The 26,205-nt window shown below is 42.5% G+C and overlaps 1 protein-coding gene across 3 annotated transcripts in view; it reads left to right on the forward strand.

The window, feature by feature from the left end:
• kcnt1.L (potassium channel, sodium activated subfamily T, member 1 L homeolog) overlaps positions 1-26,205 on the forward strand; it is a 121,235-nt gene that overhangs the window by 10,910 nt on the left and 84,120 nt on the right. For 2 of the 3 annotated variants that reach the window (XM_041572323.1, XM_041572324.1), the window contains exon 2: positions 14,189-14,332. In XM_041572323.1, coding sequence (XP_041428257.1) covers positions 14,189-14,332 — 144 coding nt within the window. Of the gene's footprint in view, positions 1-873; positions 1,002-14,188; positions 14,333-26,205 lie in introns of those variants that run through there. The other variant, XM_041572326.1, reaches the window with a different exon arrangement.

Below are 26,205 nucleotides of genomic sequence, written 5' to 3' on the forward strand. Positions count from 1 at the left end.
AACCACACATTTTTCGTGTTTTTGGCGTTTAGTAAATAAGCCCCTACATGTTCAAACCCAGACTGAAAAACTATACTGCTGTCCCGTGGCTCCTGCTGTCCTTGGCCAACCACTCCAGGAGCCTTCAGGTGGCAGGGAATTCTGGGAGATGTAGTTCAGAACAAGAACTGACTCCACAAGTTTACACAGCGGAATTGCAGCAGTTGTATTTTGCCTTTATTGTATCAGCCATGCAGCCTGAGGCTTTTATATTTGCTCATATCAAATCTGTCAACCAGCCCCAGGTCACGAGCCAGATAATAATCCAGTCCTGTTTTTTTTTTTTCTCTTCCCACTAAATAGTCAATGAAATAGGATCTGATATAAGGCCAGGGATGGATCATTATCTCCCCATGACATGGGACTGGTGGGTATCTCTGAGGCATTGGACGTTCCTGTAAATACAAAGGGGCAACACCAGCACCTCCCAAGCAAATAAACACCCTCCCAGAATGCCTTTCACTCCCTTAATAAGCATTAAATGTGCCACAGGTGATACCCTTTGCCCATGTGTCAGAGGGAGAACAAGAGGTGCATCTTGTTACTGTTGATTTGTTTCCCACCCTATGGGCAATGAATATGTGCTCCCAAAATTGCTCCCTGAAATATCATATATAGAATATCATCCGGGGACACCAGGATTTATTTGCAGGGGGCCGTGTAAACTCATGATGTTTTTAAGAAATAACCCCAAGCATCACTTTTGGGAACCTGTTGGCATCAGAATCCTGGGGAATGACATTTACGGTGAGGCTATTTTGGGTCACGTCGTGAATCATTGGCCCCTTGAGAAGTGGATTTTATTTTCATCTGGAGTCTGATTGGCCGCCGGCCAGTGCCTCAGCCCTTGACTTTTAAGCCAAACAAGAAGGAGAGTCCCACAGCCGAGGTTATATCAGCCCCAAGCCCAACATGAAAATCCATAGAGGCCACAGCAACTAATGGACATGGAACAAGCCCTGGTAAGTGACTCCCTATAAAATCCCCATTGCTGCATGTCTTATAGGGTTAGAGCCTTGGATTAAAGGGGAAGTGGTACCATTGTGGGTCCTCCTGAAAAGGAGTTGCTTTGTACTTTGTATTTCCAACACAAGACTGTGCCTGGGAACCCCCCGCCCCATTTAATTTACTGCTGTTCCCCAAGAATAAGCCACTTCAACCCTACACAATGCATTACTCATATATAAGTCTATGCACCCTATTGTAAAGTTTCTAGAGATTTTATCGGGGTGCAATGCACCAGGGCTCATATAAAAATAGAGCTTGACTCCTCCTTTGTGGGGCACCTCTTTGCACTTCCAGCTGATTGCACCTGTCTAGAGTTGTCACTATTTTCTACAGACTTTTAATGGCCAGACCTGAAAGGGGACCGGGCAATGGTGCAAAGGGGCAGGACTTAATGTCATGGAGACAGGGACTGATTGGATTAGAGGCGGTCCTGTTGGCTGCTGTAGTAGCAGCATGTATTGGGGTAGATCAGGGGCAAGTATTGGGGTAGATCGGGGGTACATATTGGGCTAGATCAGGGGCACGCATTGGGGTAGATCAGGGGCATGTATTAGGGTAGATCAGGGGCACGTATTGGGGTGGATCAGGGGCATGCATTGGGGTAGATTAGGGGCACATATTGTAGTAGATCAGGGGTACATATTGGGGTAGATCAGGGGCACGTATTGCGGTAGATTAGGGGCACACATTGGGGTAGATCAGGGGCATGTATTAGGGTAGATCAGGGGCATGTATTGGGGTGGATCAGGGGCATGCATTGCGGTCGATCAGGGGCATGCATTGGGGTAGATTAGGGGCATACATTGGGGTAGATTAGGGGCATACATCGGGGTAGATTAGTTGCATTCATTGGGGTAGTTTAGGGGCACATATTGGGATAGATCAGGGGTACATATTGGGGTAGATCAGGGGCACGTATTGGGGTAGATTAGGGGCACGCATTGGGGTAGATTAGGGGCATGCATTGGGGTAGATTAGGGGCATGTATTGGGGTAGATATGGAGCATGTATTAGGGTAGATCAGGGGAACATATTTGGGTAGATCAGGGGCATGCATTGGGGTAGATTAGGGGCACATATTGGGGTAGATCAGGGGCATGCATCGGGGTAGATCAGGGGCACGCATTGGGGTATATATGGGGCATGTATTGGGGTATATTAGGGGCACATATTGGGGTAGATCAGGGGCATGTATTAGCGTAAATCAGGGGCACATATTGGGTTAGATCAGGGGCATGCATTGGGGTAGATGAGGGGCACATATTGGGTTAGATCAGGGGTACATATTGGGGTAGATCAGGGGCACGTATTGGGGTAGATCAGGGGTACATATTGGGGTAGATTAGGGGCACGTGTTGCGGTAGATCAGGAGTACATATTGGGGTAGATCAGGGGCACGCATTGGGGTAGATTAGGGGCACATATTGGGGTAGAACGGGGGTACATATTGGGATAGATTAGGGGCATGTAGAGTTAGCGCCTCACCACTTTAAATTGGTTGTTCAACTTTAAATTAATTTTTAGTATGATGTAGAGAGGGATATTCTGTGACAATTTGCAATTGGTTTTCATTTTTTATTATTTGTGGCTTTTTATTCAGCAGCTCTCCAGTTTGTAATTTCAGCTGCCTGGTTGCTAGGGTCCATATTCCCCTAGCAACCATGCACTGATTTGAGTAATAAAATAAAAAAATATATTAAATATTATGTGGCCGGTATTGGCGGGGTGTCCCTGACTGCTGGTAAATAGGGGGTTCTGCCCCTGAGCGCTGCTGGGTATTGGGTCTGTCCATGTGCAAATGAGCCCAATAATCCCTTGACTCTATGTGGAAGCTCCGTCCCCCTTAAAAAACTAATTAGATTTTTCCTCTAGATTCAGTGCAATCCGCTTTATCTTGTCCTGGATCAGAAACCAGAACCCAGGGCTTTCCATTCATTCAGGATTTATGAGCCCGAGGCTTCAGAGACTCTCTATAACTCCACGTAATACTGGCGGCCACAATAAATAGATTTATAAAAGACATGAGCTACTGTACAAGCTTGGGCATAGAATGTATTTATTTTTATTATTATTATACTGCGCCCAGTGTATGAGTAAAGCCCATTATACAAGTGGATCAGGGCCGGCAGCACCATCTCTTTCTAAGTGTCAGTTCTTCAGACCTCGGCTCTCTAATCCCCTTGATCTGTCGGTCACTGACAATAAACAAAAGATTTTCTCAGTTGGGATTTGTTATTGTTGCTGCCACTGAGTTATTTTCCACTTTTTATTGTTGGTGGTTACGGGGCAGTACCTGGGGGGCAGCTGCTTTATATCAAATGTTCTGCTGTTTTCTCTATTCCCTGCGACACTGGCGTTTTACTATAAACCAAATATCCCTCTTGTATCAACAATAATAGTTTGTCAGAATGTCAAGTTTATTACGTTACACTTTCTTGTTGGCAGTAGTTACGTGCCAGGACTCCGAGACCTGCAACCAGTAATAGCGGGGTGACTGTTACCCCAATGTTTCTATATATCTGTAACCTTGTTATGAGCTAAGGGGGCCCAGTCTGAAGGTCAGTTAGGGGGAGATTTGGGGTGAGTGTTTATTTGTACCCTGGGTACCCCTGGAACTATAGCAGGGTGACACCCCAATGTTTCTATATATCTGTAACCTTGTTATGAGCTAAGGGGGCCCAGTCTGAAGGCCAGTTAGGGGGAGATTTGGGGTGAGTGCTTATTTGTACCCTGGGTACCCCTGGAACTATAGCAGGGTGACTGTTACCCCAATGTGTCTATATATCTGTAACCTTGTTATGAGCTAAGGGGGCCCAGTCTGAAGGTCAGTTAGGGGGAGATTTGGGGTGAGTGCTTATTTGTACCCTGGGTACCCCTGGAACTATAGCAGGGTGACACCCCAATGTTTCTATATATCTGTAACCTTGTTATGAGCTAAGGGGGCCCAGTCTGAAGGCCAGTTAGGGGGAGATTTGGGGTGAGTGCTTTTCTGCCCAGTGTTTATTATACAAAATCCTCATACACAAACTGAGCTCTTTAAGGAAATACATATTTTATTTGTATCGAGTTCTTTCCACTTCAGAATAAGAGAAGGGACAGCGCTGACAGCCGTGACTAATTTGCAATGACGTAAATGTAACCCGAATGTATTTTACGAGCGAGTGGGGACAGGGAGCTTTTCATCTTGCTAAAGGCAGGTGGTATGTTGGCATAAAGACGGGTTCTGCCACGTGTCCTTTCAGCAGTCAGGAGCAAATAACATTTTCCCTTGGAAATTCATTTTCTGTGTCTGGTTTCTTTCAGTCCATTACACATGAATACGGGAATTATTACCCATAATGAATACAGATTCAACAGGTACTTGGCTACTTTATGCAGTCGGCCTGGTTATACCCTCCCCTGTAGTACAGTCTAAATAAAATGGGCCATATCTTATATACATTATATATATATATAAATACAGTGTCAAAATGGGATGCCAGGGCCCCACCAGAAAACCTTCGGCTGAGGGCCCACTTTCCAAACTATTTTTCCTCCTCTCCTCACTCAACCTCTTTATTCTCCTAGTCTTTTATCTCTGCATACTATACTCTATTCTTCCACTATTAAGCCTCTTTATTCCCATAAAGAAATAGGGAATGACCATGAACTATGCCTAATGTTTACAGGCAAGCGGCCCACTGACACCTGGGCCCACCAGGAGTTTTCCTTGTATCCCGATGGGCAAGTCCGACACTGTATATCCTTTCAGCTTTACCCATCATTCTCGCTCATTTTAAAACCAGGAAAATAAGAACAGTGGCAAATTTGCTTCATAGATATGACTCCTTGTCAATCTTTATTCCGTACAAATAATCTCATCCCAGCGAGGACAAAGCATTGACGTCCCACCTGATATGGGAAAGTACATTTGCCTCTTGCACATTGCGTGTAATTGGGAAGTGATTGCAACACTCACCGACACATTAGACAAAAATGCACTGGCTGAGATAATTGAAGAGGCATCTGCGGGAGCCTGTGACATCCATTTAGATCATTTCCAAGCAGGACACCAGATGCATCGCGCGCCAGATTCTCACTCAAGCCATTTGGGGCTGACTTTATTGTAGGGAGATGCAACAAGGAACAGATTCATGGGATTCGGGCAGTTGGTTCCATTCTATCTATGATGAAGACCTTGCTGGTTGTGTGTACAGGTTGACACTGGTGTTGGGGATCAGGTTCACAGTCGGGGTTCCAATTCATCCCGCAGGGGTTCAGTTGGGTTGAAATCCGGTTCTTCACGTCTCAGCAAACCCATTCTGTATGGACCTGGCTCTGAGTATTATTGGGCTGAAACAGAAACTGTTCCACAAAGCACAGAATTGCCAGGCATGTCATTTTACCCAGTAGCCTTAAAGGAGAATCATTTGGCACTTGGGGTGATTGTATTTACTCACCAGACACCACTGGCCGTTGCTCCTATCAGCTGAAAACAGCACCGACCTGGCGGGGTTCTTCCAGTGAGCACCACAGATTGACCAGCTTCTTCTTACATCTCGTGGCTGAGCGTGTGCAGTAGAGTGAAAAGCCGAACTTTAACTAAGAAGCCGGCTAGTTTAATGGCTAGTTTCACTGGAACCAAGGGCCCAAACCTTGGAAACAGCACGTTATTACTCCTTCGTCGCATCTGCCCAACCCAACACTTTAAGGCAGCGGTTCCCAACCTTTAAAATGTTAAAAAGAGCTGCGGAGCAACACAAGCATGAAAAAAACATCCCTGGGGGTGCCAAATAAGGGCTGTGATTGGCTATTTGGTAACCCTATTTAAACAGGCAGCCATATGAGGTTTCTGTTTGGCAGCACAACTAGTTTTTATGCAACCAAAATTGGCTCCAAGCCTGGAATTCAAAAATAAGCACCTGCTTTAAGGCCACTGGGAGCAATATCAATGGGTTGGTGAACAATATGTTACTCACAAGTTACTGGTTGGGGATCACTGTTTTAAGTCCACGGTTCCCTTTACACTTGGCATTGCACACGGGGATGTTGGGTCTGTCTTTGATCCAAAACAGTTTTGGATTGTGCAGTAAGTGTTCTAGCAGAGGACATGGCCTGGCTCTATATTCTTTAGGCAATGTAATTTATATGAATTCAAGGGAAGAATGTTTTATATGGGTGCTGGATACCTGGGTGCTAGAGTTGGGCCCTGGATGAGAAGGAAACTGTCGTGAAGGAATATGCAAGGCAAGCAAGTTGAAGGCTGAGAGCTCAATAACAACAAATTTCTTTTAAGCCCCCTCTTTAATGCTGACAACATGTTCTGGCTGGCGTGTAAGTGATGTGAGCTGCTGTTAGTGCAACAGAATGATCACGCAGCTTAGAGGGAACACTGGAATAATTATGTTTCTCTCCCTTGTTAATTGGTATTTACGTTGTCTGGCCATAGACCAAGCCATCAGCAATCTTTACCTGCTCATCAATGTGTCGCTCCTTCTCAACTTCCCCCAAGTGAAATGTATCAGGACCTGTCCCCTGTTTATCAAACACTTACACATTCCCTGTGGTTACTGTCAACTATCCCCCAGGCCCTGATGCGACAGGGTTACCTCTTTATGCTCAGTATTCTGAGTTTCAGCCTTTTATCACCCCCTCAATAATATTAAAAGGAATAAAAATCCAGTCTTACCTGTCAGCCATGGCGTCTCATTAAAAGCGGGCATTTGGAATAAAGCTCCAAAGATGAACATCCAGTCTTGTATGGAGAGACCCTTCAACCACACGTCATGCTCTGGGCACGACCAACCTGTGATTAAGAGCAATGCACGTCCGTGGGAAATGTCATTTGGGATCAAGAAAAGTCATGATGTGGGTTGCGGTGCCAGAACTGCCAGTGCATCTGCTGATCGTGTATTTTACAATGTGGATTGATACATTATCGACAGGCAGAAATTAGAGTCTCTCACCCTTCCATATCAATCAGGAGGGAAACCAAATGTCTTTATGACTCACTTTTAATCCCCCGAGGTGCAAACCTGGGCACCATGATTAAAATGTCAGCCTGAATGTCAAACACCATCTTGTACCTATCAAGTGAAGAAATGCTCCAGTTTCTCATTACGCAGATAACTTCACCCCATGGATGGACAGCAAAGCCGGGGCAATTTGGCTTTACAGGCCCAACAACAACAAGTGCAGCTGTGTTGGCTGACAGTTAGCTTGATAAAGAGCCATGACGGGCTCGAACGTTGCTGTGAATGTTGCCCTGCTACTAAAAATAAAGGCTTTTTAACTAAATTCTGGAAAGCTGCCCATTCCGGGTCTCTACAAGTGTTTCTATCAAGAATTGAACAAGGTGTGTGCTACCTGAAGTTGGCTGACAGTTAGGACAGACCATTTTGCCTTTCTGTCATTAAGGGGCATTCACCTACCTTGTGCACAGGGTTGAATTGGGGTGTGAGGGATCCTATCCCAGGGCCCCCACACCCCCTCAGGGGCCTCTCCCCATGTTGTTTACCCATCGTCAGCCCCTTTTCTCCTCCTCGGCTTAACTTAACTTTTGGGGCAATGGGAGAGTAAGGGCAGTTGGGGAGCAATGTCAGAGGGCAGTTGGTGATCAGGTCTGGGTTGGCGGGGCCCATTGGGTTTTTTCCCAGTGTCCCACTGACCCAGTCCAACCCTGAGGGTGCAACGAGATATTTTGATAATATGCCTAATGTATCAAATCCAACACAACTTTACCCCTTTTGGCCCATGGCTTTTCACCTTTACAATGTCAACTTACCCAACTGCAACAATACTGCCCATATATAATATATACAGAACGGATATGGTGGTGATTATAGTTCTTAATGAGATTCTCTTTAGCACACAGCAGTACAGGTATGGGATCCGTATCCAGATACCCGTTATCCAGAAAGCCCCGAATTACAGAAAGGCCATCTCCCATAGACGTAATTTTATCCAAATAATGCAAATTTTTAAAAATGATTTCCTTTTTCTGTGTATTGATAAAACAGTAACTTGTACTTGATCCCAACTAAGATATAATTAATACTGATTGGAAGCAAAACCAGCCTATTGGCTTTATTAAATGTTTATATGATTTTCTAGTAGACTTGGGGACAGATTTATCAAGGGTCGAAGTGAATTAGAGGGAATTTTCGAAGTAATTTTTTGGATACTTCGACCATCGAAGTCGATTTGAAGTAAAATAGTTTGAATATTCGATAATCTAAAGTACTGTCTCCTTAGAAAAACTTCAATACTTCGCCAAATTAAGCCTGCCGAAGTGTTATGTTAGCCTATGGGGACCTTCCACAGCATTTTTCTAAGTCTTCACACATCGAAGTAAAATCGTTTGATCATACGCTAAAATCGTCGAACGATTTAATCGTTCGATCGTACAATTTTACATCGATAGTTCGATGGCCAAATTCGGTGAAAAATACTTTGATTTCGGTATTCAAATTATTTTAATTCGATGGTCGAATTTTGAACTATTTTACTCTTCGAAATTTGACCCTTGATAAATAAGGTATGAAGATCCAAATTATGGAAAGATCCCTTATCCAGAAAACCCCCAGGTCCTGAGCATTCTGGATAACAGGTCCCATACCTGTAATAATAAAATAGTCGCTTGTACTTGATCCCAACTAAGATATAATTAATCCTTATTGGAGGCAAAACCAGCCTATTGGGTTTATTTAATGTTTATATGATTTTCTAGTAGATTTAAGGTATGAAGATCCAAATTACGGAAAGATCCGTTTTCCAGAAAACCCCAGGTCCTGAGCATTCTGGATAACAGGTCCCATACCTGTAATAATAAAACAGTCGCTTGTACTTGATCCCAACTAAGATCTAATTATTCCTTATTGGAGGCAAAACCAGCCTATTGGGTTTATTTAATGTTTACATGATTTTTAAGTAGACCAAAGGTATGAAGATCCAAATTACGGAGAGATCCATTTTCCAGAAAACCCCAGGTTTAATTGCACAACTATTTGACATTTATTCCCATGGGAGCCGTGTGGCAGAGATTGGCAGTGCCAGCTTGAGAAGTAATAGTCAAGGTTACAGTAGCTGCAGGGGACAGTCAGGGGTTGTATCTCCTGGGATAGAATTGTCAATGTCTCAGGCAGATTTCTATTGATCATCCACGTCTGTCTGGCACGTAACTAGCTGCTGTGGATCAGCACAAGAGGCACAACTGCTTATTAACACTATGGGCAGGGAACGTCACAGCTGAAGCCCTCGCAGACAAATGCTCATGTCTTGGAAGACACTTACACAATTGTTTTTTTCTACGGACCTGAATAAAGGGGAAAGGTTATGGGCAGTTCTAAATATTGATTGTAAGCTTTATGGCTGTTCTTCTGGCAGAGGGAGCAACAGGTTTAGACATTAAATGGGCAGTTCACCTTTAAGTTAATTTTAATGTGTTCTAGAATAGCAATTTTTAAGCAATTGCCTTCATTTTTTGCTTTTGAATGATTTATTTATTATTTTATTATAATACACAAAAGCTATGAATATCCTGTAAATTATATCCTTATAAACGATGAGTTCTGATGTCATCAGTTATAAACGGTGAGTTCTGATGTCATTTCTGTCACATGACTTGCTTAAATTTGTGTATTATAATAAATAAAGTACCCCCAGTTGTAAAATATGAGGATATTAGAAGTTACCTCGGAGTTCCATGACCTTCGGCCTCGTACTTTTATATGGTCATGAAACTCCTCGGTAACTTATAATATCCTTATATTTTACAAGAGGGGGTACTTTATTCACTATATAATCTTCTGACTGTCTAGCTTTCAAATGGGGGTCACTGACCCCATCTTAAAAAACAAAGGCTCTGTAAGGCGACACATTTATTCTTATTGTTACTTTTTATTCCTCTTCCTTCTATTCAGTCCTTCCCCTATTCATATTCTAGACTCTTGTTCAAATCAATGCATGGTTGCTAGGGGAATTTCAACCCTAGCAGCCAGATACTTACCGGAATTGCAAACTGGAGAGCTGCTGAATAAAAAGCTAAATAACTCAAAAACCTTAAATAATAAAAAATGAAAACCAATTACAAATTGTCTCGGAATATCCCTCTCTACATCAGACTAAACATTAATTTAAAGGTAAACAACCCCTTTCAAGGCAAAAGGAACATAGACAGGTTCCAGTTGGGGCACAGAGTGGAAGGTGCATTCTGCAACGCCAATTATAAATGAGCAGTAAAATTTTATTCAAATTTTTTTATCCACTCTGATCCACTTGAATCCTGGTCCACAATCAGTCTAGTAACCCATAGCAACCAACCAGCAGGTAAGCACCTGTCTGGTTTCTATGGGTTATAAGACCTGGGTATGTTTTATTACATTGACTGATGCTTCCAGCCCAGAGAGAGAGAGAGAGAGAGAGAGAGAGAGAGAGATTGGAGAAGCTGAATGTAGAGTGGGACAGAAGATCTAGTTAAATGAACCCAATGCCGAGAAGAGCACGTGATCTTGACAAGGCAATTCCATGAATGTAGGAGAGAAGGAGAGGATTTCAATCAAACCTTGAGGCCAACACGATAATGTCACCTGCAATCATGAACTTCCCATCATCCAACAACAATGAGTAAAGTGCCCGGCAGATACTGAATGTCAGGATTTATTTGCTTCTTCCTCCTGCCAATGTGCACTGCTGACATGAACGAGGAATCCATTTGTGCCTGTACCCCTGTATATTTAAAGGAACCCCCCCCCTCTGCTTAATTCTACATTGCCCCCCTTGTGAGCTCAATATTTTGGGTTTCTATCGGCAGTGGGTAGAGAGCTCTGTACTGCTCCTCGCTGTGTGACATGTACTATCTATTTACATTCCATTAAACTGTCAGAAAATAAAGTGCCCAAGAATCTGCCACTGACCCCTTCATAATATTCCCTGCACTCTGGTCCACTTAGCCGCACAGAATTGTGGAGCTAAATCGCTCCAATTCCCCACCACCACCCTTTTGCCCATCTCTTATGTCATGGCATCGGTAGGGTTTATATTCCCTTTAAATATTCAGAAAAACATTGGTATATTTTATATCTGTGCAGGGAGTTTCTTTATTAATCTTAATAGAAGTGGCCCTAATTACACAGCCTAATACAAGGTCTCATGGAACAGTGCCCCCCGGTGGTCAAATGTTAAAACAACGTATTCGAATACTTTGCTTTATAAAAGTCTAACCTGGATTAGCTGTTAAAGGGAAGGATAATGTGAATGAGCCATTATTGTTAAAGGAGCTGTATTTATATAAAGACACACAAGTGACAGCCGTGCTTGTAGCTTCTGCAATGTCTTCTGTCCCTATCATTTGAAATAGATACATTCTGTCCTGTAATGTACCTAGGGGAACTGTATAAAGGGGAGTGTTGGGAGGATACACCTACGGGCAGATTTATCAAGGGTCGAAGTGAATTCGAGGGAATTTTCGAAGTAAAAAAATTCGAAATTCAAAGTAATTTTTTAGATAATTCGACCATCGAATAGGATACTACGACTTCGAATTCGATTAGAAGTAAAATCGTTTGAATATTCGACCATTTAATAATCGAAGTACTGTCTCTTTAAAAAAACTTTAATTTCAATACTTCGCCAAATTAAACCTATTTGAAGTCAAAGTATTTCAATTCGATGGTCGAATTTCGAAGTATTTTTAATTTCGAAAATCTACCCTTGATAAATCTGCCCGCTGATGTGGGGGGTATAAAGATATGAACACAGCCCTGCACAATGCATTTCTCATAAGTCCATATATGAAGGGAAATGTTGGGAAATATCCTTCTCATAAGTCCCTGGGAATTTGAGGGGGTACATCTAATGTGGGGTGCCTACAGTGTTAGACTGGATGCCCAGAGGCCCGCTAGGGTTTCCGCAACAGGGCCACCTGCCCCCCGCCTCCGGGCTCTGCCACCCCATCTGTGCCCCGCTATTTCTTTCACCACCTGCCTAGAGACCCCCACCCAAGCCACAACCCCCTCCAGGTCCAGCACCCTACTCTTACCTGTGCCTTAGTTGAGGCAAAGATCGGAGCTGGGGGTCCTGATCAGGATGTAGGTGGGTGCGGGTCTGTGCCAGTGGGGACAACAAGGGCCGGGGCCCAACGGGTTTTTACCCAGTGTCCCACCAGCCCAGTCCGACCCTGCCCACAAGTCCCCATATAAATGTGAAATTTAGGATGTGGGGTACACTTAATGTGGGGTGCATAGATTCTAGCAAAACTCTGCATTGTGCACGTTAGCTTAGATTATATAATGTAAAGGGGAATTTGGAAGGAACACAATGTGGGACTGCAAAAGTTTCAGCACTGCAGTTAATGTGCCCACAAGGAGATGCTGGAAGGTTTGATTTATTATCTTTTGTGCTGGGAATATGTTTTTATCTGCTGATCCACAACTATATATTTATATATATATATATCTCCAAGAGTGCTGACCTGTGCATGTGTGTGTACATGTATGTATTCTAGTTTATACACACGCAACTAAACATGGAATCATTGATGGGATTAATGATGTTCTCTGGTGCAGGTTAAGAAACTGTATTTGTGGGGTGCAGTTTAGGGGTGACAGAGGCCCCTGCTACGTCAGCAGTTGTTTTTTGGGCAGTATTTGGTGGAGTTAGAGGTCAGGGCAGGGGGGGGGGATAAAGCCCTAGTAACAATGGCATCATACAATAATGTATATTTAAAGGTAAGTGGGATTCCACAATTCTTTGTTCAGTATGATAATTTCTCCATGGTGTTTGCAGGAGCTATAGCCTAAGGGCCCATCTAGATTTTTTTCTTTCAATTATTATTTCTATTTTCTTTTAATATTTCTTTTTATTTGTGCTGCTGGGTCAGGTAGGGTCTGGTAGGGTCAGGTAGGGTCTGGTAGGGTCTGGTAGGGTCAGGTAGGGTCTGGTAGGGTCTGGTAGGGTCGGGTAGGGTCGGGTAGGGTCGGGTAGGGTCAGGTAGGGTCTGGTAGGGTAAAGTCGGGTCTGGTAGGGTCTGGTAGGGTCAGGTAATGTCAGGTAGGGTCTGGTAGGGTCTGATAGGGTCTGGTAGGGTCAGGAAGGGTCAGGTAGGGTCAGATAGGGTCAGGTAGGGTCTGGTAGGGTCTGGTAGAGTCTGGTAGGGTCTGGTATGGTCGGGTAGGGTAAGGTAGGGTCTGGTAGGGTCTGGTATGGTCAGGTAGGGTCTGGTAGGGTCAGGTAGAGTCTGGTAGGGTCTGTAGTGTGCAGCTGCTGGGAGAATTAGGCAGGTAAAGTGGATGTGTGCACATTCAGTCATATCACTGGCGCCAGCGTAGAGAGTCGGGTGCACATAAGGGGGGGAACTGCATGAATCTGGAGAAAGTGCAAGTTAGGAGCCCCATGTGTAATTAATGTGCCACTGGATGTTACATTTGTTATTGTGGCTTGTGCTCTGTATGATACACATATAATATACATGATAGACATACCTGGGGTGCAGGTGCCCATTGTGTCTTGTTTGATACCCACCTCTGATAGTACAGGTGATGTACAGTAGGATTGCTATTCTTTCCTGTACTGATAACTGTCATTAGAGGTGGGTATCAGTATCAGTCAGGGAATAAGAAGTTACTATGTCTGTATATCTGTCAATTAGACTGAACCAGTGTACAGGTATATTGTAACTGACAAGTATAGAGATCTAGTTATTGTGCATTGGCTGCTGGAGTCTGACCCATTATATAGATATAGAGAGAGTGAGTATTATATACATAGAGAGATGTAATTATACAGGTATAGTGTTAGTGCTAGTTATATAGTGAGTGAGTATTATATAGATATAGACATATAGAGACATATAGAGACATATATAGAGAGAGATACAGTGAGTTATAGAGTCAGTAGGGATTTACCAAAGTGTCGCTATAAAGTCGCTAATTGCGCCAGTGACTCAGCAGAGGGGGGGGGGAGACACACGAGGAGTTGGGGCGATTGAGCAGTTGATTCTTAGAGTCAGTCGGGGGCTGATGTCCGGCTGGGCCCCCCGGTGCAGTGAGTTTAGTGATGTGAGGAGGGTGCGGGGGGAGGGGGGGCTAGTGGTGCGACAAACCCGCAAAGCTCCCGCCGCCGTCGCCGCATCAGTAACCGACTGTTCCCTCCTCCTCCTCCCCAGGCTCTCGGCTGATCACTCCGGCCTCGTGTTAGACATCGGCTCCCTGACAATGACCGAACTGGAGACCGAGGTCCCCCCGCTGCCCCCGCGGTATCGCTTCAGAGATTTACTGCTCGGAGATCAGACCTTCCCCAACGACGACCGGTAAGTGACCGAGGGGGGGCGGCATCATCCTGTTCCTTCAGCTGCTCAATCCCCGACCCCTAGTGCTACTGAATTCCCGACCCCTTCTGCTACTGAATTCCCGACCCCTTCAACTACTGAGTTCCCGACCCCTTCAGCTACTGAATTCCCGACCCCTTCTGCTAAATTCCCGACCCCTTCTGCTGAATTCCTTATCCCTTCTGCCGAATTCCCGCCCCCTTCAGCTGCTGAATTCCCGACCCCTTCAGCTACTGAGTTCCCGACACCTTCAGCTATTGAATTCCCGACCCCTTCAGCCACTGAATTCCCTATCCCTTCAGCTACTGAATTCCCGACCCCTTCTTCTAAATTCCCGACCCCTTCTGCTGAATTCCCGACCCCTGCTACTGAATTCCCGACCCCTGCAGTTGAATTCCCAGTCCCTGTAGCTACTGCTGCTCAGACCTGGAAGTGCTAAGGAGCTGTCCATGGTGCTGCTGAAGTTGCTCCACCAATAACTCAATGCCTGGAACTCTCCCTGGTGCTGAACTGCCTCCAACTGCCTCTGTGCTGAGGCTCCCACTGAACTACATCTCTCACCATTCCTTGCTGTAAGATTGTATAATTCAGGTAACCTGGGCATCACTTTCTGTATTTTATAAAGTGCAATGTATGAGGGATTCATGGCTGAACAGAGACAGGTTTCATTGGAGGGTCAGCAAAGCCCAAGGGTGTCAAGCAGACAAAGAACATGTGCATTTGTTTTATAACTCTTAAGGCACAAGGTTAATGCCAAAACTCATTTGATTTAAGTCAACAGGCAGAGCTAATAGATCACTGTGTATAATCCGTCATGTCTTGTGACATCCCCCTAAACACGCAGATTACTCTCTCCCTGATCCCCCTTCCACCACCGCTGACCCCTATGCAGCAGGGCATTTCCAGATCCCAATTAAAACTATAGCCAATTAACCTTGTGCCTTTCTACCCACCTCCTTTTCTCAGGGTTTTCACATGATTGGTGAGTTTAATCGGTTTAATGATCATTTCACTAATTACTGCCCGGAGATTGCTTTCAGTGCCACGGAAATCGAATGATTTCTGGGTTACCTGGGTATCATATTTCACAATATCGGAATAAATCTGGATGAATCGAACGTCCAATTAATGTTGGTATTTGTGATTTGCATCTGTGATATGTTGATGAGGACTGATTGAATATCTTCACATCTCGTTGGACACTTCTGGACTTCATTTCATGGCAGATCATGTTGTCACGGTTATTGTAGGAGCTTTGCACCCCATAGTCTGTCGTTCCCAAGTCTCAAATGAATCTGTGAGATAAGTGCTTTCGTCTTGCAGAATCATATCTTGCTGCTTATGATCGACACAAGTACTTGAAAGGCATCTGATGGGCTTTTTAAGACATTAACGTTCTTTATTTTTCCACTTTGTTGAACTTTCATGTCAGGAAGAGACAATCAGTTGTGTGTGTGTCTGTTTTCATTCCAAGGCCATTTACACATTCTCAGCTATTCAGACAATTCCCTTTATTGAAATGAAAGCCACGTCTACAATGAGTGTTGGGTAATTTTCATGCAGAGAAAGACTTGGTGTTTTATGTGTTGGGAGTAAATCACATGTTTTCAATAGAAAGGGACCCAGCGGCTGCTTGGAACAGGGAAAGAATAATTTGTGTATCTTGTCTTTAAACAGAAGCAGATCCAATGGCTGCATGGGGAAAGACATAAAGTAAAATCCATCCCCTTTGGTTTATTCATACTAAGGAGTATCTGCGTTATCTGCTGGGAAATCATTAAAAGTAAGGGAAAGAGTGACGTAACAATGGAGAGAATGAATTCAGTGGCAGCTGAAGAACAGGGTAAGAATAAGTTGTGTATCATGTAGCAGATCCAACGGCTGCCTGGCGAAAGACATAAAGTAAAATACATTCCCTTTGGTTTATTCCTACTATGGAGTATTTGTGTTGTCTGCTGGGAAATGATTGAAAGTAAGGGAAAGAGAGACGTAACAATGGAGAGAATGAATTCAGTGGCAGCTTGGGCAGAAGAACAGGAGAAGAATAAGTTGTGTATCATGTAGCAGATCCAATGGCTGCCTGGGGAAAGACATAAAGTAAAATCCATTCCCACTGGTTTAATCATATTATAGTGTCTGTATTATCTGTTTGGAAGAGTAAGGGAAAGAGTGACGTAACAATGGAGAGAATGAATTCAGCGGCTAGGCTTGAGGGGGAGGGAATAATATAGAAAATAATCTATAATAAGCATTAAAAGGTTAGGCACATTATCCATTGTGAGTCACCTCATTTACAAAATAAAAATTCAAAAACACCTCAGGGAAGTAACAATTGCCGACACTAAGGCTGCTGGGTTGACGGTGACAGTCAAAAGGTGCTAGAGGTTAACTTTAATTATGTCATACAGGGGTTAAACTACAGAGGAAGCAGACCCTGCGGCTGCCGGGGGCCCAGGAGGTATAGGGGGTCCCACGGGACCCCTAATTAATGAGCAATATATTGGTAAAACAGGACAACCTCTGGTTATGTTGGGGGGCTCTAAAATACATTTGCTGTGAGATCTAATTACACCACCAGTGTCATAGAATGACTAATAATAAGCAACTTTCCAATTGGCCTTAGTTTTTTTAATTATTCGCCTTCTTCTTCTGACTTTTTCCAGCTTTCAAATGGGGTCGCTGACCCATCTAAAAACCAAAGCCTACAAATGTTATAGAATGGCTGAGTCTAAGTGACTTTTCATTTGCTCTTATTTGTTTATTTCTTTACGGCTTTTTAATCGTTTGCCCCTTCTTCTGGCCTTCGTTTTATATTTTTTGAATTTTAGTTTTCGAAGTATTTCATACTTCTGACTCTTTCCAGCTTTCCAATGGGGGTCGCTGACCCCTATCTAAAAAAACACATGCTCTGTAAGGCCTCTCCTATTCATATTCCAGTCTCTTATTTAAGCCAATGCAGTGCAAGTTAAATGGGCAGAGATCTCTGCTTCCCCTGACAACACTCGGTATAAGTATGATTTCCTTTAATAGATTCAAATTCATGCAGAACCTTTGATCTGTGCCGAACTGACTTGTTTAGATTCAGCAGTTCTGAGGAATATATATATATAGAGTATATGTGTATATATCTCGGATCCTGCTGGGAATTCCCTTCCAAACACAGACACTTGCTGATCTCATAGATCTCATGGGTGGCAGACACAGATACCGGGAGAGCGACAGCAGAAACGATTGCCAAGTCGGGATCAAACGTCTAATTAAATCTTAATGGCAGAGACTTCTTTTAAAAAAAAAAAAAAAAAAAACGTCTTGGGAATATGATGATTTTCTGTTTTTAGCAGAAATTGCTCAGTTGATTTTCTGGTTTTCTGCAGAAGTCGCTCAGCTGAATTCTTCTCTTGACACAAACGAATTGTTCAGGCAATGAGGTATCGATTGGGCCTAAGCAGCAATCATTAAATATAAATATTTTATCCACCTTAAACCTGTAATTATACGCTGCTCTCGTGATCGTCTGCTGCTTCAATGGACTGGTTGGCCTTTGAGTTAACTTTTAGTATGTTATAGAATGGCTAATTCTAAGCAACTTTTCAATTGGTCTTCTTTATTTATTTTTTAAGGCTTTTTAATTATTTGCCCCTTCTTGTGGCCTATATTTTATATTTTTGAATTTTCATACTACTGACTCTTTCCAGCTTTCCAATGGGGGTCGCTGACCCCTATCTAAAAAAACAAATGCTCTGTAAGGCTACACATGTATTGTTATTGTTACTTTTTATTACTCATCTTTCTATTCTGTCCTCTCTTATTTATATTCCAGTCTTATGTTTAAATCAATGCATGCTCCCCAATAACAACGTTTGAGTCTTCTCCTTTTCCTCATTCCCCATTGCCGTTATTCAAAGTCCTCAATCCCTTGTTTCAGAAGAGGGGATACTTTAAATTTAAAGGTAGGTTTCACCTTTCTAAAATTAACTTTAAGTATGTTTTGGCTAATTCTAATTCTAAGAAACTTTCCAATTGGTCTTAATTTTTGTGCTTTTTTATACTTTTTGAATCATTTGCCTTCTAGCTTTCAAATGGGGGTCACTGACCCCATCTGAAAAACAAAATGCTCTGTAAGGCTACACATTTATTGTTTTTGCTACTTTTCATTACTCCTCTTTATATTCAGGCCTCTCCTATTCATATTCCAGTCTCTTATTCAAATCAGTGCATGGTTGCTAGGGGAATTTGGACCTTAGCAACCAGATGGCTGAAATTCCAAACTGAAGAGCTGCTGAATGAAAAGCTAAATAACTCAAAAGCCACAAATAATGAAAAAATGAAAACTAATTGCAAATTGTCTCAGAATATCCCTCTCTCTACATGATAATAACAGTTAGTTTAAAGGGGAAAAATCCCTTTAAACCACTGCTGCCTCACAAACTTGTAGTTAAAGAACCATTAACATCAAATTTTTTTTAAAAAAAATTTGTTAATATACAACGAAAAAAAAACACAAAGACAAATTAAACTTTGAAATCGCAAAGTCTTTATTAAGAAATAACTTACCGAAACTCCACTTGCCCTCCTATTCAGAAAATATGATCTGGCGATCCATCGTGCGGCACTCGATTTCTCCTCCCTGCCTTCCTTATAGGAGATAGCCAGGGAGGAGAAATCGAGCGCCACACGATGGATTGTTGCCTGTCGCCTTTACTGAATAGGAGCGCAAGCGGATCCTACCCTTGCGATAGGGTCTGAAACGGCACTAGTAATGGACTATTCGCTAGCGGATTGGCAATTGTGCCTGTTAGTGAATTGCCGATGTCCCTGCGGATGGCAATGCTAGCAAATTGTCACTAGCATTAGCCACTTGGCTCTTTAGTAAATCTAGGGTTGCCACCTTTTCTGGAAAAAAATACCTATATATTTATCTTTTTTCCTTATTAACATTGGGATCAGCCATCATTTTTACCGGCCAGGCCAGTAAAATACCGGTCAGTAAAGCTGCCCCATGGAGTAATGTTTTCTAATGTAATGTTCTTATTGTTGGTATAAAAGTTGGAAGAATAGTTTCCTTTTCCACTTGATCCCATCAATTTGGTTCTTTATTCCGGCTGTGGGCAGAGAAGTTATTTAATGAGATTCTTCCTCCTGGATATGAGAGACTCTTATTGATTTTATTGATAAGTTGGAGGTACCGGCTGAAATCATGGGGAGGGAGAGGCTTAAACTTAAGCCTGGCTGCACAAAGCAACACCGCAGAGCATTTCTAAAGGCTTTCATGTTGTATTTAAACCCCTGCAAGAAAGTTTAGCCATCTGGCTCCAGCCCAAGGCACTTGAATAGTTTGTAATTATCCCAAAGCACATTCTGTAATATTTCCGGCCTGCGCATAAATGTGACAATTGCATCTCGGGCAGCCTGATATCTTGTGTTTGCTGGAAAGGAAAGCTGCGAGAGAACCGGCAAATCCCTTCCATCTCCCGTGTTAGAATGAGAACATGACTGTGTGATTTATCCCATTTACTGATAACTCTATTCATATGAAAGGGGAGGAGAGTCATACCTGGACTTTCAGAAGCACTCGCAGAATCTCTGTAAAACTAAATGTCATTCCCAAAGTTTCACCTCCACCCCCCTAGTTAATGCGATTAAACTTAATGTCCCACTCACTGAGATTGATAGAAAGGGGTTGTTCACCTTTAAATTGATGTAAAAAAGGGATATTCTGAGACAATTTGCTATTGGTTTTTATTATTTGTGGTTTTTGAGTTATTTCGCTTTTTATTCAGCAGCTCTCCAGTTTGTAATTTCAGCCATCTGGTTGCTAGGGTCCAAATTCCCCTAGCAACCTTGCATTGATTTGAATAAGAGACTGGAATATGAATAGGAGAGGCCTGAATAGAAAGAGGATTAATAAAAAGTAGCAATAATTATACATTTGTAGCCTTACAGAGTATTTGTTTTAGATGGGGTATGTGACCCCCATTTGGAAACTGGAAAGAGTCAGAGGAAGGGGACAAATACTGAAAAAAAACCTATAAAAAAATAATGAAGACCAATTGAAAATTTGCTTAGAATTGGCCATTTTATAACATCCTAAAAGGTGAACTACCCTTTTAAGCTTAATGTCCTACTCACTGATATTGATAGAAAAATTCAAAGGGGTTGTGCGTCTTTAAATGAACTGTTAGTATAATGTAGAGAGGGATATTCTGAGACAATTTGCAATTGGTTTTTATTTTTTATTATTTGTGGTTTTTGAGCTATCTCGTTTTTTTATTCAGCCGCTTTCCAGTTTGCAATTTCAGTTATTCATTTCTAGTTGCTAGGGTCCAGATTACCCTGGCAACCATGCATTGATTTGAATAGGAGACTGCATGTGAATAGGAGAGGGACTGAATAGAAAGATGAGTAATAAAAAGTAGCGATAACAATAAATTTGTAGCCTTACAGAGTTTTTGTTTTAGGTGGGGGTCAGTGACCCCCATTTGAAAGCCAGTAGAAGAAGAAGGCAAATAATTCAAAAACTATAACGAATAAAAAATGAATTATAGACTTTATCGAATTAGCCATTGTGTAACATACTAAACTAAGGTGAAGCACAGTATGGGGCCTCTCTTGGCCAATTGAAATTTAGGACAACCTTGTAGTTACCAAAGGAGCCGTAACCCTCCTTGCTGTTACCTTTCCCTGTCTCCTGTTCCCAGACAGAACCGGCTCAGGATATTCCTATTCCTGTACAATATATGGATTTCTGGTTTCACCCTAATATTGCCTTTTGAGTGATAAGCAAAGTGTAAAAGAGAAACAAAATAGCCGTTAATATCATTATTGTATCTGTCTTGTTTAGCTTTCCCTTTGCCCTGTGCAAATACTTTGTGCTGTGAGTATGTTGTCTCAGCAGACAGGTGTTGTCTTCTGTATTTATTTCCCAATAATTTTCTGGGTAATGGAGCTTTAATGGGCCTATGCTAACACAATGTGGCGGGACCTCTCATCGCAGGTTTTTTATCACTTGTTCACACTTGTCGGCAGCTCAGCTCACAATCTGTGGTTTGTTTGGAAAGGTCTGAGCTCATTTGTGATGGAGCTGTCGGGGTGTCAGGCTAATTACTGGCGATATTAGGGAATCCGCAAGAATATGAGAACAGATAATGATTCCCTTGGGTCTGGTTTCGTCCCTTTAGAGCAAGTGCTGGGGGTTTGGGGGGAGCGGAATGGCACACTGACTAATGCCTTATTCAGGCTGAATAAACATTATCCTGGGGGTCAGACTCCCGACATGGGATTCTCACCCCCCAAATCTGCTCCAATTTGTTATGAACACGTGTAATTGTGGAGCTAGCACTTTTCATCAGCCTTGTGTTCTGGGGGGCATTATTCATAGAATTGGCACGGCATTGAGCTTGTCTATTATACTTGAAACTGGGACTTTATCCTTGTACATCTGTAAATGATGGAGGTACTGTATTTAACCTGCTGTGTGTTCTGGGTATTATACATGTAATTGGCCCTGTATTTATCTGCTGTGTGTTCTGGGGTATTATACATGGAATTGGCACTGTATTTATCTGCTGTGTGTTCTGGGGTATTATACATGTAATTGGCCCTGTATTTATCTGCTGTGTGTTCTGGGGTATTATACATGGAATTGGCACTGTATTTATCTGCTGTGTGTTCTGGGTATTATACATGGAATTGGCCCTGTATTTATCTGCTGTGTGTTCTGGGGTATTATACATGGAATTGGCCCTGTATTTATCTGCTGTGTGTTCTGGGGTATTATACATGGAATTGTCACTGTATTTATGTGCTGTGTGTTCTGGGGTATTTTACATGGAATTGGCCCTGTATTTATCTGCTGTGTTCTGGGGTATTATACATGGAATTGGCACTGTATTTATCCTGCTGTGTGTTCTGGGGTATTATACATGGAATTGGCACTGTATTTATCTGCTGTGTGTTCTGGGGTATTATACATGGAATTGGTACTGTATTTATGTGCTGTGTGTTCTGGGGTATTATACATGGAATTGACACTGTATTTATCTGCTGTGTGTTCTGGGGTATTATACATGGAATTGACACTGTATTTATCCTGCTGTGTGTTCTGGGGTATTATACATGAAATTGGCACTGTTTTATCTGCTGTGTGTTCTGGGGTATTATACATGGAATTGGCCCTGTATTTATCCTGCTGTGTGTTCTGGGGTATTATACATGGAACTGACACTGTATTTATCTGCTGTGTGTTCTGGGTATTATACATAGAATTGGCACTGTATTTATCTGCTGTGTGTTCTGGGGTATTATACATGGAATTGGCCCTGTATTTATCTGCTGTGTGTTCTGGGGTATTATACATGGAATTGGCCCTGTATTTATCTGCTGTGTGTTCTGGGATATTATACATGGAATTGGTACTGTATTTATGTGCTGTGTGTTCTGGGGTATTTTACATGGAATTGGCTCTGTATTTATCTGCTGTGTGTTCTGGGGTATTATACATGGAATTGGCCCTGTATTTATCTGCTGTGTGTTCTGGGATATTATACATGGAATTGGTACTGTATTTATGTGCTGTGTGTTCTGGGGTATTTTACATGGAATTGGCACTGTATTTATCTGCTGTGTGTTCTGGGGTATTATACATGGAATTGGCCCTGTATTTATCCTGCTGTGTGTTCTGGGCTATTATACATGGAATTGGCACTGTATTTATCTGCTGTGTGTTCTGGGGTATTATACATGGAATTGGCACTGTATTTATCTGCTGTGTGTTCTGGGGTATTATACATGGAATTGGTCCTGTATTTATCTGCTGTGTGTTCTGGGGTATTATACATGGAATTGGCACTGTATTTATCTGCTGTGTGTTCTGGGGTATTATATATGGAATTGGCACTGTATTTATACTGCTGTGTGTTCTGGGGGTATTATACAGGGAGCTGGCAATTTTCTTAATTTATCCTCCCCAACAAAAATTTCACCATCCTTCTATACCTTTTGGTACTGATGCATCAAATGGGTCTTGGGTACCGATCTAGTCGCATGACCTTTCATTACAAAGACTATAAATCTAATGTCTGTGTAAATTGGGGATGTGATTCTGTTGGCCTACTGCCAAAGCTGAAAATAAAAGTCATCATATTGGGCAAAGGGTGCAAGTTTCTGATTGTTGATCGCCCCAGGGAGAGATTAAGAGGGTGCTTTCTGGTTCTCAACACAGGTCAACATTGTAACAACAAAGCCCCATTTGCTAACCTGGCACAGCAATACAGTAAGGTGCATACTAATGCTTGTAGCTGTGCTAATGAGAAGATAAGAGCTGATTACAAAGGCTTGTATATTGAGCACTCCAGGACGCTTTGCAAGGAGCCCTGTATTTTGTGGTTGAGCAAACAATAAGGACATGGTTGCTATGTACATACATACAGTGCACCTAGGATAAATATGGTGGCTTCCCAGATACACCAGGATAATGCTTGTATACAGCTCAGGAGACCAATCTAAAGGCTTACATTGACAACAGTAATAAACAGCCACACAATGCACAGTTCCTCCCCCACTAAGTCATTATCTGGTCTGCCGAGATGTTCCTTTCAGCCATTCACCAAGGAACTATTCTATACAGACCAAATCAATAAAAAATAAAGGTTGGGTGTAATGAGTTCTTTATTTGACATTCCCTATTAAATTAGGTGAGGTTACCATAACGATAATGTCCGGAATTGTCCTCAAGTCAATGATTGAGCGAGATGCACATATAGTGCTCTCAGACACGGCATATAAACCTTACGTTACTGCTGTATATCATTGTCTTCAGGTTCCTTCCCCTAATACTTGTGTGAATTGGTCCCTTGCTTCCATTATCTCCACTGGCCACTCTATGGCCAAATGACCACTGTTTTTAACATCTGAAGCTTTATCTGTTGCACTCGCTATGGCCCATCTTGACTGGCAGGTCCATCCTCCTATCTGCCAGAGATTATAGCCTGAAGAAAGTCCCTTCTACAGAACAGAAAGAAGACATTGCATTGGAATGTGTCCTATATATTTAACAATTAGTGGCATAACCTTCATTTGTTTTTCCCTGAAGAATGCAATTCTGCAGTTTATATATCCGGAAGGCCAATTATCATGTAACATACCTTACTTGCACAGGGGAAACTGAAACATCTCCTTGACATGGTAAAGGTCACATACATGGGATTCCTATATGGGAATTAACCTTTTCTGAAAAGCTAATGAAAATAGTTTGACTGGAATGATTACATGTTCTGAATAATATAAGTATAGCATGTGGGCATTGCTTGTAGATTGAACACTGGTGGGGTTCCTAATATTTTTTTTCAAAGAAGTCCTCTGTTGAGGAAACAGAAGCAGTGGCTTAACTTGGCCATAGTATCATGAGGGGCAGAGGCTCAACTGTAGCATGAGGAGCATTGGATCAACTTGGCCATAGTATCATGAGGGGCAGTGGCTCAACTTGGCCATAGTATCATGAGGAGCAGAGGCTCAACTTGGCCATAGTATCATGAGGGGCAGAGGCTCAACTGTAGCATGAGGAGCATTGGATCAACTTGGCCATAGTATCATGAGGAGCAGAGGCTCAACTTGGCCATAGTATCATGAGGGGCAGAGGCTCAACTGTAGCATGAGGAGCATTGGATCAACTTGGCCATAGTATCATGAGGGGCAGTGGCTCAACTTGGCCATAGTACCATGAGGGGCAGAGGCTCAACTGTAGCATGAGGAGCATTGGATCAACTTGGCCATAGTATCATGAGGAGCAGAGGCTCAACTTGGCCATAGTATCATGAGGGGCAGAGGCTCAACTGTAGCATGAGGAGCATTGGATCAACTTGGCTATAGTATCATGAGGAGCAGAGGCTCAACTTGGCCATAGTATCATGAGGGGCAGAGGCTCAACTGTAGCATGAGGAGCATTGGATCAACTTGGCCATAGTATCATGAGGGGCAGTGGCTCAACTTGGTCAAAGTAGCATGAGGAAGAGTGTCTTCACTTGTCCAAAGAAGCTTGATGAGCAGTGGCTCAACTTAGTCAAAGTATCAGGAAAGGCAGTGGCTCAACTTGGCCAAAGTAGCCTGAGGAGCAGTGGCTCAACTTAGCCATTATATCATGAGGGGCAGTGGCATAATATCATGAGGGGCAGTGGCTCAACTTGGCCATAGTATCATGAGGAGCAGTGGCTCAACTTGGTCAAAGTAGCAAGAGGAGCAGTGTCTCAACTTGGCCATAATATCATGAGGGGCAGTGGCTCAACTTGGCCATAGTATCATGAGGAACAGGGGATTAACCCTGTTTCCTTTGCGTCTTATCACATAGTGCCTATGTAGGGTATTCGTACCATTTCTTTTACATCATACATTATAATCTCAAATTTCATTTTAGTTCCATAATATCTTGATAATCCATTGTTATACAGCATAATATATTGAAAATGTATAAATGTTATAATCAACAAAAAATAGTCAATTTACCTAAAAAGCTTTGCACAAATGTCCACTGCTATAAATGTATTATAAGTTATAAAAGCCATCACAAATTCATTCTATATAGAGTTCTCCAGGATAGACATATTTTTATAACACGAAGCAGATCTCTACCCTTTCATGTTTAAGTATAGCATGTGACATCAAATTCATGGTTAAGCCCTAATGGCAAATGTGTTTCCAAATGAAAAACTTTTTGAAGGTGTTGAGTAGGAAATTGAAAGAAAGAGCAAGAGAATACATGAGTCAGATCAGAAACCCTCGAACAGCAGAAAAAAGTAACATCACGAGGCACTTTGTGTAATGGAGGGGACATAACTTTCTTCTCCATTCAGGGGATAGAAAGA

Source organism: Xenopus laevis, chromosome 8L (genome assembly GCF_017654675.1).
Source record: "Xenopus laevis strain J_2021 chromosome 8L, Xenopus_laevis_v10.1, whole genome shotgun sequence".
Taxonomy (NCBI): domain Eukaryota; kingdom Metazoa; phylum Chordata; class Amphibia; order Anura; family Pipidae; genus Xenopus; species Xenopus laevis.